Source organism: Chelonus insularis, unplaced genomic scaffold (genome assembly GCF_013357705.1).
Source record: "Chelonus insularis isolate UGA/USDA-ARS -01 unplaced genomic scaffold, ASM1335770v1 contig_405_pilon, whole genome shotgun sequence".
NCBI lineage: Eukaryota > Metazoa > Arthropoda > Insecta > Hymenoptera > Braconidae > Chelonus > Chelonus insularis.
This window is the reverse complement of record NW_023276562.1, coordinates 5,001-18,593: the sequence shown is the minus strand read 5'-3', so window position 1 is coordinate 18,593 and position 13,593 is coordinate 5,001. Positions and strand designations below refer to the sequence as shown.

Genomic DNA, 13,593 nt, shown 5'->3' with positions numbered 1-13,593 from the left:
TGATGGTATGTATTTCATAAATTACTTATTTTTCATTATCTAATTTTGTTAAATTTTTTTTTATAATAACGTACAAATATTAGTTGATTCTGTCATAATATATACATATTTATATTCAAAACATGCTTGTTGAGAAATAATTGAAAATTTATCATTTTTTTTTTTTTACTACGATTTATCAGGGCATTATAATGAAAAAATTAATTAGTACTAAAGATTAACAAGAAATTATATCATATCTTATAAATTAATTTATTATTTTCTAATTTTTATACATATTTTGTTGTAATAGCAAGCAGTTTTGTGTAGTCAGCACCTTTACTATAAGTTTTCTTTTTCATTATTGTTCTAATAATATTTGGAATTGGTACATGAATACGTGTGCCTAATGGTGTACCATTGTTATCAATTAAAACAACATTATTACTGTCAAATCTTGGTACTTTAGGATTTTGTACTTGTTTGCATCCAACAAGAATACCTTTTTTCATTTCACCTTTTATTGCAACTAGAACTTTGTCTCCTATTTGTTATTTCATAAAAATAGATATTAGTGATTTTTTTAACAAAATACTAAAATAGTATTGAAAATTATAAATAATACCTATGAATCCAACACCTTTTTTGTTATAAATGTGGATACATTTTGGAGGTTTTCCTTCAAGCATAGCTTGCTTACCAATTTCACTATTGTCTACAACACGCAATCTTGTTAATTTCCTTATTTCATTTTTGATTGAAGTTGTATGAACAAAACGAGAAATAATAAGCCCTTGTAAGACCATTATTGTCAATAATAATAATGGTCCAAAAAACCAAAAGTTTACAAATTCTTTTTTAATACATGTAAATGTAAATATAAATTGTTATTATTATTATTCTTCAATTGCTCCGATTTGCTCCGAGAGCTGGTGGGTTGGTATTGTAAAAACCACGATGGCCAAAATTCAAGAGTAAAAAATGACTATAAATCCTGTTTTCATCAAAACGGGCAATTTGCTATATGAACCATTTGCTAACGCGGGTTATTCAAAATTGTAAACAATGTAATGTTATATACGTGCATGTGTCCATGTTACGTCTCATAAAAACGTTGGTTAAAGCGTTGGCTTATGTTCTTCATCGCTATTTTTTTTGATTAACTACATCATAACAGAAAGTTGAAATTAAATATAATTTTAAACAACAAAAGTAATGGATAAATTTGGGTTTTCTCAATCATTTAGTTTTATAGATATATCTGTACTTATTTTTTGAAGTATATAAAGAGCATCGAATTATGATGGCTGAATGTTAATTTATAAAGAGATATTTTAGAGAAAAATTAAATTAATATCTAAAAAATGAATGAAGAAGACAAATTGATAGAACCTGTAGCAACTAGCGCGAAATCTAAAAAAATTGTTGCTATTGATAAGAAAACCGTTCATCAAATTTGTTCTGGACAGGTATGGTTATAATCAAAATTTATAATTGAGAATTGTTGTAATCATTGTTTCAATTAAAGAATATTCATATATTTTTTAGGTAGTACTCGATCTTGCTGGTGCAATTAAAGAATTAGTAGAAAATAGCCTTGATAGTGGAGCTACTCAAGTTACAGTTAAATTAATAAACTACGGAAAAACTAGTATTACTGTAATTGACAATGGAAGTGGTGTCGTAGAAGATGACTTTGAAGGACTTGGTATTTTTGTAAAAAATAACATTTTAAATTCAAAATGAATTTTGTATACATTCAAATTTTTATAGGTTTAAAACATCACACATCCAAACTACGTGATTTTGTTGATCTTCAAGATGTATCAACATTTGGATTTCGTGGTGAAGCTTTAAGTTCGCTTTGTGCTTTGTCAGATTTAACTGTTACCACAAAACATGATAACAATGAATATGCGTATAAATTACAATTTGATAAAAACGGAAATTTGCAAAAAAAAGAAGTATGTGCACGTGAAAGAGGTACAACAGTATGTGTACAAAATCTTTTCAAAAGTCTTCCAGTCAGATATAAAGAATTTGAAAAAAACATTAAAAGAGAATTTGGAAAAGCTGTTAATATATTAAATGGGTATTGTTTAGTATCAGTAGGAGTTAAAATATTATGTACAAATGTACTTGAAAATAAATCTAATAACGTAGTAGTATCAACAACTGGAACTGGTAACGTTTTAGAAAATGCTGTCTCTGTTTTTGGAAAAAAAATAATTCATGGTGTTGAGAATATTGAAATAGTATCTCTGGATGAAGATACTCGTCGAGAATTTAATTTATCTCAAAAAGATGAAGTCAATTTTACGTGGGAGTTTTATGCTAGTAGCTGTGAACACAATATGGGTCTTAATTCATCGAATAGACAATTTTTCTTTGTTAATGGTCGACCATGTAATCTAGCGAAAATTTCTAAATTAATTAACAACATATATCATAACTATAATAATAAACAATATCCATTTGTTTATTTAAATTTAAAATTGAATCAAGAAGCAGCAGATTTTAATGTAACTCCTGATAAACGAACAATATTTCTCATTCAGGAAAAGTTAGTATTGGCTACAATAAAAATTAGTTTATCAAAAAAATGGGATAAAATGCAAGGAATTTTCAGTGAAGCAGGTTCAATTCAGTTCCAAAGTACGTTAAAACGTAACTTTTCGAGTACAAATGCTACTTCAAGTACGAAATCAAGTCCACCTACCAAAAGAAAATTAATGGATTTAGAATTTTTTGAGGACATGGAAAGAAATGATTCTCAAATATTTTCATCATCAAAAATACATCGAAATAAATCTAAATTGTATTTACCAGAAAAGATACCGGATTCTGAAATGAAAATTAGTATAGAATCTATCCGGAAAGCAATTGAGTCCAAACTTAAATTACAAAAAGAAAAAAAGAACATAAAATATCAAGTCAAATTTAAAGTAGATTTAGAAATGGCTAATAATACATCGGCGGAAGAAGAATTAAATAAACATTTGACTAGAGAAAGTTTTCTTAAGGTATTGATTTATTTTTATGTAAGTAATAACAAAATCTTTTTAGTAATACGATTATGATATTTTCAGATGGTACCTATAGGACAATTCAATTTAGGATTTATAATAGCTAGGTTGGAAGGTGATTTATTTTTAATTGATCAGCATGCATCTGATGAAAAATTTCAATTTGAAAAATTAAATAATCAAACAAAATTGAAAACTCAAAAATTGGTAGCACCTAAACTTTTGAATTTAACCGCTTTAAATGAGTCAATAGCTATTGAAAATAAAGATTTACTTGAAGCCAATGGATTCTCAATTAAATTTAATGAAGATGGTAAAAGTTATTAATTAATCTCATTCTTAACTAATATTTTTATTTGTTATTACTAATTTTTGTTATAGGTGAGTCAGGAAAACGCCTTCAATTAGTTGAAATACCAGTAAGTGGTAATTGGCAATTTGGCCAAACAGACATAGAAGAATTACTTTTTCTAATAAAAGAAGGAGATTCTGATGGAATTAAAAATCAAGTTTTAAATAAAAAAATTTTAAGACCTAGTAGAGTACGAGATATGTTAGCATCGCGAGCTTGTCGAAGTGCAGTGATGATAGGTACAGCTTTAAATCATTCAGAAATGTATCGAATAATTACACAAATGAGTCAAATATCAAGACCATGGAATTGTCCTCATGGAAGACCAACAATGAGACATTTATTATCTCTTAAATATATCATGGATGAATAAAATATTCCGATATTTTTTGAAAATATTTTCTTTATTTAGTTTATACACTAATGGTACGAAATATATTAAAACCAGAATGAGCTGTAGAAATGATTGTACCCGGACACTGAGGATGCCAGTGAAGTTCTTTGATATCAGACTGCCCTTGATGAATAAATAATAATTGAGGTGGTAATTTTTTGAATTCTTGATCAATGGTTTCAGAATCATCAACTTCAATTGAAAGATCCCATTGAATAATTTGATCGTCTGCTCCACCAGATGCAAAAACGGTCGAATCATCAGGATGCCACTCGACTGTTGTGACTGGAGCCGTATGTTGTTTAAATGTTGCAATAGCATTACTAGTTCCAGAACCAAATTGTCGAAGATCCCATATTTTAATAGCACCGTCGTCTCCACCAGATACAATAAAGCAACTTTCCTTTTTGTTCCATGATATTACATTTACATCACTTTCATGAGTATTTTCTGCAGTTAACATACACGCTGACTGGGGATTTACTCTCATGTCCCAGATTTTTATACTGAAAGAAAATTTTTATAATTTTTAAAATCAATATGAGTAATTAATAAAGTATATATAAAAATATAAATATACCATTTGTCAGCTGAACAGGAAGCTAAAACATTTTTTTCATTTGGTGACCATTGAAGATCTTCTACACTATGAGGAGCATGTGAATTATAAGCTTTTTGATCTACATGCCAAGAGCCTTCATTGTAGCGCCATAAGTGAATATTACCATTGCAATCACCTGATGCAAGAACGCCAGATTCTACAGTACACCAATCTAACCCGTATCCTTCCGTTAAATGACCTTTGAATGTAAATAGTGGTTTTGAATTTTCTGATCTATATTTATTCTTTCTATTATGTGGCATTGAAACATTAGAATCTTCTAATGATTTCATTTGATTGTCGATATTCCATATATTAACTCTACCCAATTCACTCCAGCTTGCAACAAGAGGTACATTATTTACTTTTGTACAACGTATTCTATTAACACATCCGTGATGCTGAATAGAAATTACATTCATTTTCGGGTCTTTAGTATTATCATCTTCACTTTCAGACTCACTAGATTCTTCATCACTGCTTCCTTCTTTCTCTATTTCTGTCAGATTGGTCATTTTCATTATTATTAAATTATTAAGGTGTGCTTTAGCTGCTTGAGTTCCTGAGACTAAATACATTGACAAAGGATAAGTTTCTCTACATAATCCTAGATCATCAATTATTACATCAAAGCTTAGACAAGGTGCTCCAGTTTGAGCGCGATGAAACATACGATAAGCGGAGGAATCGAATGTTAATATTTCATTGTCTTGTGTTGATTTTTGTGAGCATACGTCTGTATCATCATCAATTGTGTCTTTCTCGGAATTATTATCGCTATCGTTCATCTCTTCATCCATTGGTTCATCTGAATTTTCGTCAGAACTTTGTTCCATTTTTTCTTTATCCATCTTTAATTACAAATTTTTCAATTTTTATTCAATGAATTATTAATGAAGTATTAAAAATTTTATTTACATATAATATTGAACTTACCTCAAATTATTTAATTGTCTTTTACTTTGAATTTTGATTTTTTAAGATTATAAAAATCAATACCTGTGAATATTAATATTAATAATTAAATATTTCAATTTATTTAATTTATAATAATAAATTTATATTGATTTGTAAATAACACGTGAATCTCTTTAATTTAATATAACCTACACTTTGCTTGTAAATACATAAACTGTAGGTAAACCTTCTACTACTCTGTCATCACGTAACACTTAATGGAAGGGGAAACATCACGAAGAAACCCGATGCTGCTTTATTGGACAGAACGATTATTGCCAATTTCATCTTTTGGAGGAAAATGTTTTCAACGGTCCGTAAATATTGGTATCAAGATATACGGTGCTGTTTATTAATTAGCTTGAATATTTTTAATATTTTCAAAATTTCGTGTCTCTTAAAATTTTACCGAAGAAAATAATTTATTTAAAATATTGTTGATTTTTAGATTCAAATAATTGGCGTTTAATGATTTTAGAATTTTTTGTAATTTCGTCATTATCTTTATTTATGCTTGGCGCACATTATTGTACAGCCCAGAAGCAGAGGGTTGTTTTCGATGATTGCAATGTATCCAATTTGTTTTGATTGTTCTGAAAAATATCTGGTACTTCGATATGTAACGACATGATATGGCATGATAATTTTTCCTTTAAATCAGATAGGTCGTTTTCTGGGAAACTTTTTTTTTGTGTAAATTGAAAATCTTCGTGCAATACTTCCTGCAGATGATCAATATTTGTAAAAAACTTGCTGTTTTGAAATAAAGTACAAAAATGTACTTTTGCCTCCATACGAAAGGCTCTTGTTTGATTCCAGCAATTTAAAATATCTTGGTCAATTCCTTCACTTTGCTCATCTGTTTATTCATTTTTTATTATAAATTATTTAACCTTTTTGCGCGTTTGCCATTTTTACCTTTCTTTGATGACTTGACTGATTTTTTCATTAAAACTTTTAGATGCTTCAAATAATCGATCTTGATTTTTTTTTCTTCGATCCATTGAAGATGTATAGTTTATACCATTCCCAAAGATCAACATTTTTCCATACTATACAAATTTCGGGAGTACAAAAGAAGCAAGGTTCATGGGGCTAAATTGGACTAAGAAAAAAAAAATTGATTACAGGACCAATAGGCACACTGATAAAAGTGATCTCATCAAAAACAACCCTCTCTACTCCTTCTGGGCGGTACAATAATGTGCGTCAAGCATAAATAAGGGCAATAACGAAATTACAAATAAAAAATAGGTATGAGCACACTTTGTCTGTGCTAACACGACGAACTTCCCATTAGTAATTGTTTATAACAAATTTAAATAGTTGTAATTAGTGTTTGTTGAAAACATCCAAATACATGTGATATACACATTACTTAATCAATGAATACAATTTTAAATTGTTTATAACAAATTCGTATTGTTATAAACATTATGTAATTTTTACGAGTCATATCTCATCATTAATCATATTATTTTGTTGAAAACATTCAAATCCATGTGATATACGCATCAGTTAATCGATAAATAGAATTTTCAATTGTTTATAACAAATTCATATTGTTATAAACAATACGTAATTGTTAAGAGTCATATTTGGTTGTGACCGATAATGTCTAATCAATATTGACTTCATTTTCAAATGAAATTGTTATTGTTTGGCTTAAAAGTATTTTAAATAGGTAATCTTTTCATTTTTTTATTAGTTATTTTGTTATAAAAAGAACGGCTATATCGAATTCGTTCAAATTGCTTTCAGGACTTCTTTATAATAATATCTTTGGAATTAATTTTGGTTAAAGTTGATATCTTGATCTGTTCTTAAGATATCAAAAACGAAAAAAATGCTGACGTCCGTAAATACATACATACGTACGTACACACATCATTCTAAAAATTAGTCAGTAGGCTTGCAAATATCATAAAACGTGGAGATATGATCAAAATTCAAATTTCACCAATCGACCCAATTACAATAATTTCCTAATGGGAAGTTAAAAATCCTAAAATCATTAAACGCCAATTATTTAAGTCTAAAAATCAACAATATTTAAAATAGATTATTTTCTTCGTTTTTTTTTTTTAATTTGTTTAATTTTTTCAGTATTTATCTTGACTAATCACTCGTTGACTGCATTTGATATTTTATACTAAATCATTTACGAATAGAATGCACTTTGTCATTAAGTAAGAGGGTGAATAAATAAATTTTCGTGTTTATTAGTTTCCTTAATACCCTCAGTGGACTTTAATAATTTTACATAGTTTATCACATCATTTGACCAAATGATTCCATATAGTCTTCGATTAGCGATTATGAGAGAATTTAAATTCATTGGAATGTAATTTTTTTACTCTTTCAATTCGTGGGAATCTTTTTTCATTTAGTTATTCTCTTGATAAAATTTATTCATTTACAAATACCAACTCTTCAGTATATTAAGAATTATTTATTAAGTTGCAAATACCTAAAATTCATGATGTGTTAAACGTTTTAACAAGAAAGTTTTTCATGCTTGATGTTAATCGCATTTTCATTAAGGGGAAGAGTGTTGATAATTATAATAATGAACGATAAGCTAATTTCGTCTTATATTAATAAGTAACTGAAACTGTAATTATACATACTATATTGTTATTTTTATATGACTAAGTATATGTATATACATTTTTTTCGAGAGCTTTTGCAAGGAACCTTGCCTTTGTGCTCCACTCTTCCCCCGCTGTTATTAATAAAGATAACTCTCACCATGATTTAAAAAGAAAGAATTGTTTTCTGATAATTTAATTTTAATATATTGTAAAATAAGACCCAATAACAACTTCGGCAAATTAATAAATAAATAAAAATGTTTATTAAAGATTGACAGCAATTAATTAAAAGAAAGAATCCGTGCGGTCAACTCAAGTCAAAAACTGGAGATAAACAAACTCTCCCCTCGTTGCTATAAACAATCTAATCGTCAAGCAATCGTCGTTAACTAACAAACTGTCGTTAGTCTAATAGTCATTAGATGGCGACATACAAATATTTTACAATATAATTATATTGGTTGCATAGTATTACATTGGTTAGGTGAGACGGCTAGGCAGGGGAAAGGGAGCCCGGGGGGGGGAAGGGGGAGACGGAAAATCGGTGTAAGGCGAGTGTCCCGCGCGCGGTGGAGAAGGGAACCAGGCCAGTAGGCGGAGCGCGAGAGAAGGGTGTCGGCGAAGGCGGAACAAGTAACGCGCCAGGATCAGACAATGCGAGCATCTGCTTTGAGGTCGCGGGTCACCGGCCCCCTCTCTCTGTCCAGTGCCCATACCGTCCCCGCTTTTTGGCCCATGCTTTTTCCTTGCCCGCCCTACAACCGCCACTTCATTCGCCGGTGTGTCGTACCCGGTGCGGCTGCCGCAACCTCTGCCTTCCCTTCCGACTTGGCCCGGGCGTTCCCCGTGTTCCCCCTCCCCTCGTCTTCCGTGTTTTACGCTGTTTCGTCCGTGTTTGGTTCAGTCCCTATTTGTTGATAGCCTCCCTGAAGGGGAGCGGGCTGTTCCCCTCACCGATTCAGTTCCTCTGATTTTCCCCCCGCCCTACCCTTCCTATATTCGCTTCACTGCCTTGCTGTTTGTTGCCGCCCCCAGGTGTTCCTCCCCTGTAGCGACGCCCCTTTTTTACCCTCTCTACCTCCCCGCGCAGCCCGTTGCAAAGTCTTTTCTCTCTTTTATCACTCCCTCCCTCACGATGCCGTCGGGCCTTTTCCCCCCCGACCCTCCGTCCCCTTGCCTCTCCTCGCCTTCTGCGTGTTTGGCCCGGCCTGCGTCCCTTTTGCCTCTGCCTCACCCTGTATATCAAACCTCCTTCGTCCGGGCCTTTGCCTCGCGGCGGTGTCCCGGTGCCCGTTCGCCTTCCTTTCGCCCCTTTCCCACGGCTCTGGTCCTCTTTCGCCGTCCGCCCCGTTTCGTTTTCTATCTTTCTCTCCCCGCAGCTGTTGGCTTTTCTCTTGCGTTTTTCGTGTCGGCCTTCTTGTCCTTCTTCTTTCCCCCGGAACCACCCGTTGTTTCCTTCACATGGCCATTCAACGCTAGCGGGTGGTCTTTCCCTCTCGTCTCTCTTACGGTCCGTGCATCGTCTCTCCCCACCCCGCCGACTTCTTCGTCCTGCTTCGCGCGGCCTATTTCGCGTTCATTTCTGCCCGTTTTTTCTCCATTCACCTAGCCTCCCCCAAGCGCACCTCCGCCTCCCTCCTTGTTTCTATCTCTTGGTCCTTTTCACCCCCCCTGCTTCCCTCTTGATCCCACCTCACGCCGCTCCCCACGATCGCCCCAAAGCCCCCTCCCCGCTTCCGTCTCCTCCGCTGGACCACATTGCCCGCAAGTGTTTGATCCCTCCCTCCCAGTCTTCCCGTACGCGCGTTCGTGTCCTCATCCGACTTCTGACTTTGTCCTGCTTTTTTGCGTCCCGTCCCTACCGTCCCGCTGTATTTGGTTTCCGCTTTACTCAAGTGGTCCCTGACGTGCCGTCTCAGCACATGATTTTAGTGGCATCCAGGTATTTCTTTGGCTAGACAAATGTATATTGCTGTAACGTGTCTTTCGGTTTCGGGTCGCGCGAAGCACGGACGTGATGGCAGTGTGCTCTGACATCAACCCCTAGAAGATATCCAAGGGTAGCGGGTTAAGCGCGCGCATAGCCCCTTTCCTCCAAAACCAATAACCATACTTTATTCATCCTGATGCTTGTATTACATTAAAAAAACATGAAAATAATTAGTCAAAAAGTTTTAGTAAATTAACTTGAGTACTTCGTGGAATTTTAACCGGTCTTTTTAATTTTATAAATTACATTTAATAAGTCAAATAAATCATTTTAATACCTGCAAGTAAATTTAATAATCACACATTATATATTCATATTTCGAGTTCAATATAAAATATGTTGGTATTTTATTCAAGACTTTTTTCATTATTTATTGTTGAGTAATTATTGATAAAAATAAACTAGGAAAAGTGTTGCAAATAAAAAAGTGGTGAGAATAATAGGAAAATACATTTGAGAATAGAAATATAATTCTGGAAGATGAGCAATGTCACCCATAGCTATGTGAATAATATATGGTGTGATAGCATTTGAAAATCATCATTTTATGGAGAACTGATACTGTCAAGATAATTATCCAGAAATGGAGCTCAAAGATTTTTTATTCCCAATATAGCCTATTTTAAGTTATTGTAATAGGAATTTAATTTTTTTCATAGTTTCATTCTTTTTGAGTTTTAAAATTGATACCGCAACTAGAATAATTATTTATGAAATATTTAAATTTTAAAAAATTATAAGAATATTATCACACTTGAAAATGGATTAAAATATATTTTTAAGTTTTTTTAGTATTTGCATTTCTTTATCACTGTTTCGATGAAAAGTATTTTTTAAATTCTAAGAGAAGACTATATTGTGAGCATGAATGTAATGCTTTTATTAAACTTATGCAGTTACATATTCTTACTCTGACTATTCGTTCATTGGTTCTATCAAAGTAAGGAAGATTTGTTAACAATAGATAAAACGAATGTTTTGAGTGGAGTGACTTCAAGTAAATTGTCTAATATGTTCTTTTATTGTATTTTCCCTTAAGTTGAATTTCATATAACTAAAATTAATAATAATTTTCTTTAAAGCTTTAAAAAGTGTAAGTAGAAGTGTAATTAAAAGTGTAATTAGTATGTATTTATTTACGGACGTCAGCATTTTTTTCGTTTTCGATATCTTAAGAACAGATCAAGATATCAACTTTAACCAAAATTAATTCCAAAGATATTATTATAAAGAAGTCCTGAAAGCAATTTGAACGAATTCGATATAGCCGTTCTTTTTATAACAAAATAACTAATAAAAAAATGAAAAGATTACCTATTTAAAATACTTTTAAGCCAAACAATAACAATTTCATTTGAAAATGAAGTCAATATTGATTAGACATTATCGGTCACAACCAAATATGACTCTTAACAATTACGTATTGTTTATAACAATATGAATTTGTTATAAACAATTGAAAATTCTATTTATCGATTAACTGATGCGTATATCACATGGATTTGAATGTTTTTAACAAAATAATATGATCAATGATGAGATATGACTCGTAAAAATTACATATTGTTTATAATAATATGAATTTGTTATAAACAATTACTAATGGGAAGTTCATCATGTTAACAGTGTGCTCAGACCTATTTTTTACAATATGTATATACATTCTGAATATAACGTAGTAGTAAGGTTTTCCGTTCAACTATATTGCTGCGTACCTGATTCAGTGACGCTTTCTCGAGTGCGGAGTGGAGGGGAGTAGTCGGTCGTCGTGCTGCGATCAGCTCTCTTACGCTGCACGTTACTAACATGAAAATAGTCAAGTTAAAACAGTTGAAAAGCAAAAACATCTGAAAACTACAAACAGATGAAAATCTCTTAAACAGTTGAAAGTCTTGAAATGTGTTGAATGTCTTTAAACAGTTGAATATCGGACGAATAGAATCGTTGTTGAGCATAACAATATATACTAACGCAACATAGCCACGAGTCGATGTCGTAGACTGAATGACTCTTATGTGGTGAATCGTCGGAAGGCGTTTATAATTGTTATATGTATACTTTTAGTTGCATATAACTTAAAAACAACAGAAATGTTATACTCACTTCAATCCTAGTATGAATAGTAAAAGTTTTTTTACTTACGTATACGAAATATAACCAAGTCGTTAACAGTAATAGCTAACGAGAGTAAATTTTTAATAAATTTAGAAAAAAGAGAGTGTTTGAACTTTTTTAGTTATACATTTATATTCAATGAATGGATTAATTTTTAAAGTATAAAAGTGTTGATGAAAACATCAGTTTCACGTACAACACAAAATATGTGTGTTACATAGTAAGACTTCAATACACAGTGTATTTGTTTTCTACTATATTAACACATATTTTTGAGAACGAATGTGTGTGTATAAACACATTACAAAGTTCCCTGGTTGATCCTGCCAGTAGTGATATGCTTGTCTCAAAGATTAAGCCATGCATGTTTAAGTACATACCGAATTACGGTGAAAACCGCGAATGGCTCATTAAAATCAGTTATGGTTCCTTAGATTGTACCCACATTTACTTGGATAACTGTGGTAATTCTAGAGCTAATACATGCAAACTAGAGTTCCAACCAGAGATGGAAGGAACGCTTTTATTAGATCAAAACCAATCGGTGGTCTCGGCCATCGTTTACTTTGGTGACTCTGAATAACTTTTAGCTGATCGTATGGTCTCGTACCGACGACAAATCTTTCAAATGTCTGCCTTATCAACTGTCGATGGTAGGTTCTGCGCCTACCATGGTTGTAACGGGTAACGGGGAATCAGGGTTCGATTCCGGAGAGGGAGCCTGAGAAACGGCTACCACATCCAAGGAAGGCAGCAGGCGCGCAAATTACCCACTCCCGGCACGGGGAGGTAGTGACGAAAAATAACGATACGGGACTCATCCGAGGCCTCGTAATCGGAATGAGTACACTTTAAATCCTTTAACGAGGAACAATTGGAGGGCAAGTCTGGTGCCAGCAGCCGCGGTAATTCCAGCTCCAATAGCGTATATTAAAGTTGTTGCGGTTAAAAAGCTCGTAGTTGAATCTGTGTGCCACACTGTCGGTTCACCGCTCGCGGTGTAAACTGGCATGCTTGTGGGACGTCCTACCGGTGGATTTAGCTTTAGTGTAAAAACTAAAGCGGTCCAATAATCCTGTCGCGGTGCTCTTAATTGAGTGTCGAGATGGGCCGGTACGTTTACTTTGAACAAATTAGAGTGCTCAAAGCAGGCTTATTATCGCCTGAATACTGTGTGCATGGAATAATAGAATAGGATCTCGGTTCTATTTTGTTGGTTTTCGGAATTCCGAGATAATGATTAATAGGGACAGATGGGGGCATTCGTATTGCGACGTTAGAGGTGAAATTCTTGGATCGTCGCAAGACGAACAGAAGCGAAAGCATTTGCCAAAAATGTTTTCATTAATCAAGAACGAAAGTTAGAGGTTCGAAGGCGATCAGATACCGCCCTAGTTCTAACCATAAACGATGCCAGCTAGCGATCCGCCGAAGTTCCTCCGATGACTCGGCGGGCAGCTTCCGGGAAACCAAAGCTTTTGGGTTCCGGGGGAAGTATGGTTGCAAAGCTGAAACTTAAAGGAATTGACGGAAGGGCACCACCAGGAGTGGAGCCTGCGGCTTAATTTGACTCAACACGGGAAAC

The 13,593-nt window shown here is 33.3% G+C and overlaps 3 protein-coding genes and 1 non-coding gene across 4 annotated transcripts in view; 2 read left to right on the top strand and 2 right to left on the bottom strand.

Annotated features, from left to right (window-relative positions):
• Positions 1 to 228: 228 nt before the first annotated feature.
• Positions 229 to 929, bottom strand: mRpL14 (mitochondrial ribosomal protein L14). Its single transcript, XM_035086987.1, has 2 exons — positions 605 to 929; positions 229 to 523 (listed from the first exon to the last, which is right to left on the bottom strand). Exons 1-2 carry the CDS (start codon positions 783 to 785, stop codon positions 270 to 272), a joined length of 435 nt encoding a protein of 144 aa, XP_034942878.1. The 5' UTR covers positions 786 to 929; the 3' UTR covers positions 229 to 269.
• Positions 930 to 1,057: 128 nt separating this feature from the next.
• On the top strand, positions 1,058 to 3,905 carry Pms2 (mismatch repair endonuclease PMS2). The gene is made up of 5 exons (XM_035086994.1): positions 1,058 to 1,448; positions 1,528 to 1,687; positions 1,753 to 3,002; positions 3,069 to 3,318; positions 3,387 to 3,905. The coding sequence occupies exons 1-5, from the start codon at positions 1,344 to 1,346 to the stop codon at positions 3,728 to 3,730; spliced, it is 2,109 nt and encodes a 702-aa protein (XP_034942885.1). The 5' UTR covers positions 1,058 to 1,343; the 3' UTR covers positions 3,731 to 3,905.
• l(2)09851 (WD repeat-containing protein 1 l(2)09851) lies at positions 3,743 to 5,501 on the bottom strand. The gene is made up of 4 exons (XM_035086995.1): positions 5,463 to 5,501; positions 5,289 to 5,351; positions 4,332 to 5,203; positions 3,743 to 4,257 (listed from the first exon to the last, which is right to left on the bottom strand). Exons 3-4 carry the CDS (start codon positions 5,201 to 5,203, stop codon positions 3,771 to 3,773), a joined length of 1,359 nt encoding a protein of 452 aa, XP_034942886.1. The 5' UTR covers positions 5,289 to 5,351; positions 5,463 to 5,501; the 3' UTR covers positions 3,743 to 3,770.
• A 6,817-nt stretch (positions 5,502 to 12,318) lies between these two features.
• The window catches only part of LOC118069142 (small subunit ribosomal RNA), a 1,913-nt gene continuing 638 nt past the window's right edge, over positions 12,319 to 13,593 (top strand). The window contains exon 1 of the ribosomal RNA XR_004690583.1: positions 12,319 to 13,593. This exon is cut by the window's right edge and continues 638 nt beyond it. This is a non-coding gene — a ribosomal RNA (small subunit ribosomal RNA).

What these genes read in the sequence shown, in the direction of transcription:
- mRpL14 (XM_035086987.1), bottom strand. Translation starts at nt 785, where the DNA reads ATGGTCTTACAAGGGCTTATTATTTCTCGTTTTGTTCATACAACTTCA. An exon ending in AAAAGGTGTTGGATTCATAG is followed by an intron (nt 524 to 604) that starts GTATTATTTATA and finishes AATAACAAATAG; the next exon opens with GAGACAAAGTTCTAGTTGCA.
- Pms2 (XM_035086994.1), top strand. Translation starts at nt 1,344, where the DNA reads ATGAATGAAGAAGACAAATTGATAGAACCTGTAGCAACTAGCGCGAAA. An exon ending in ATCAAATTTGTTCTGGACAG is followed by an intron (nt 1,449 to 1,527) that starts GTATGGTTATAA and finishes TATATTTTTTAG; the next exon opens with GTAGTACTCGATCTTGCTGG. An exon ending in CTAGAGAAAGTTTTCTTAAG is followed by an intron (nt 3,003 to 3,068) that starts GTATTGATTTAT and finishes TGATATTTTCAG; the next exon opens with ATGGTACCTATAGGACAATT.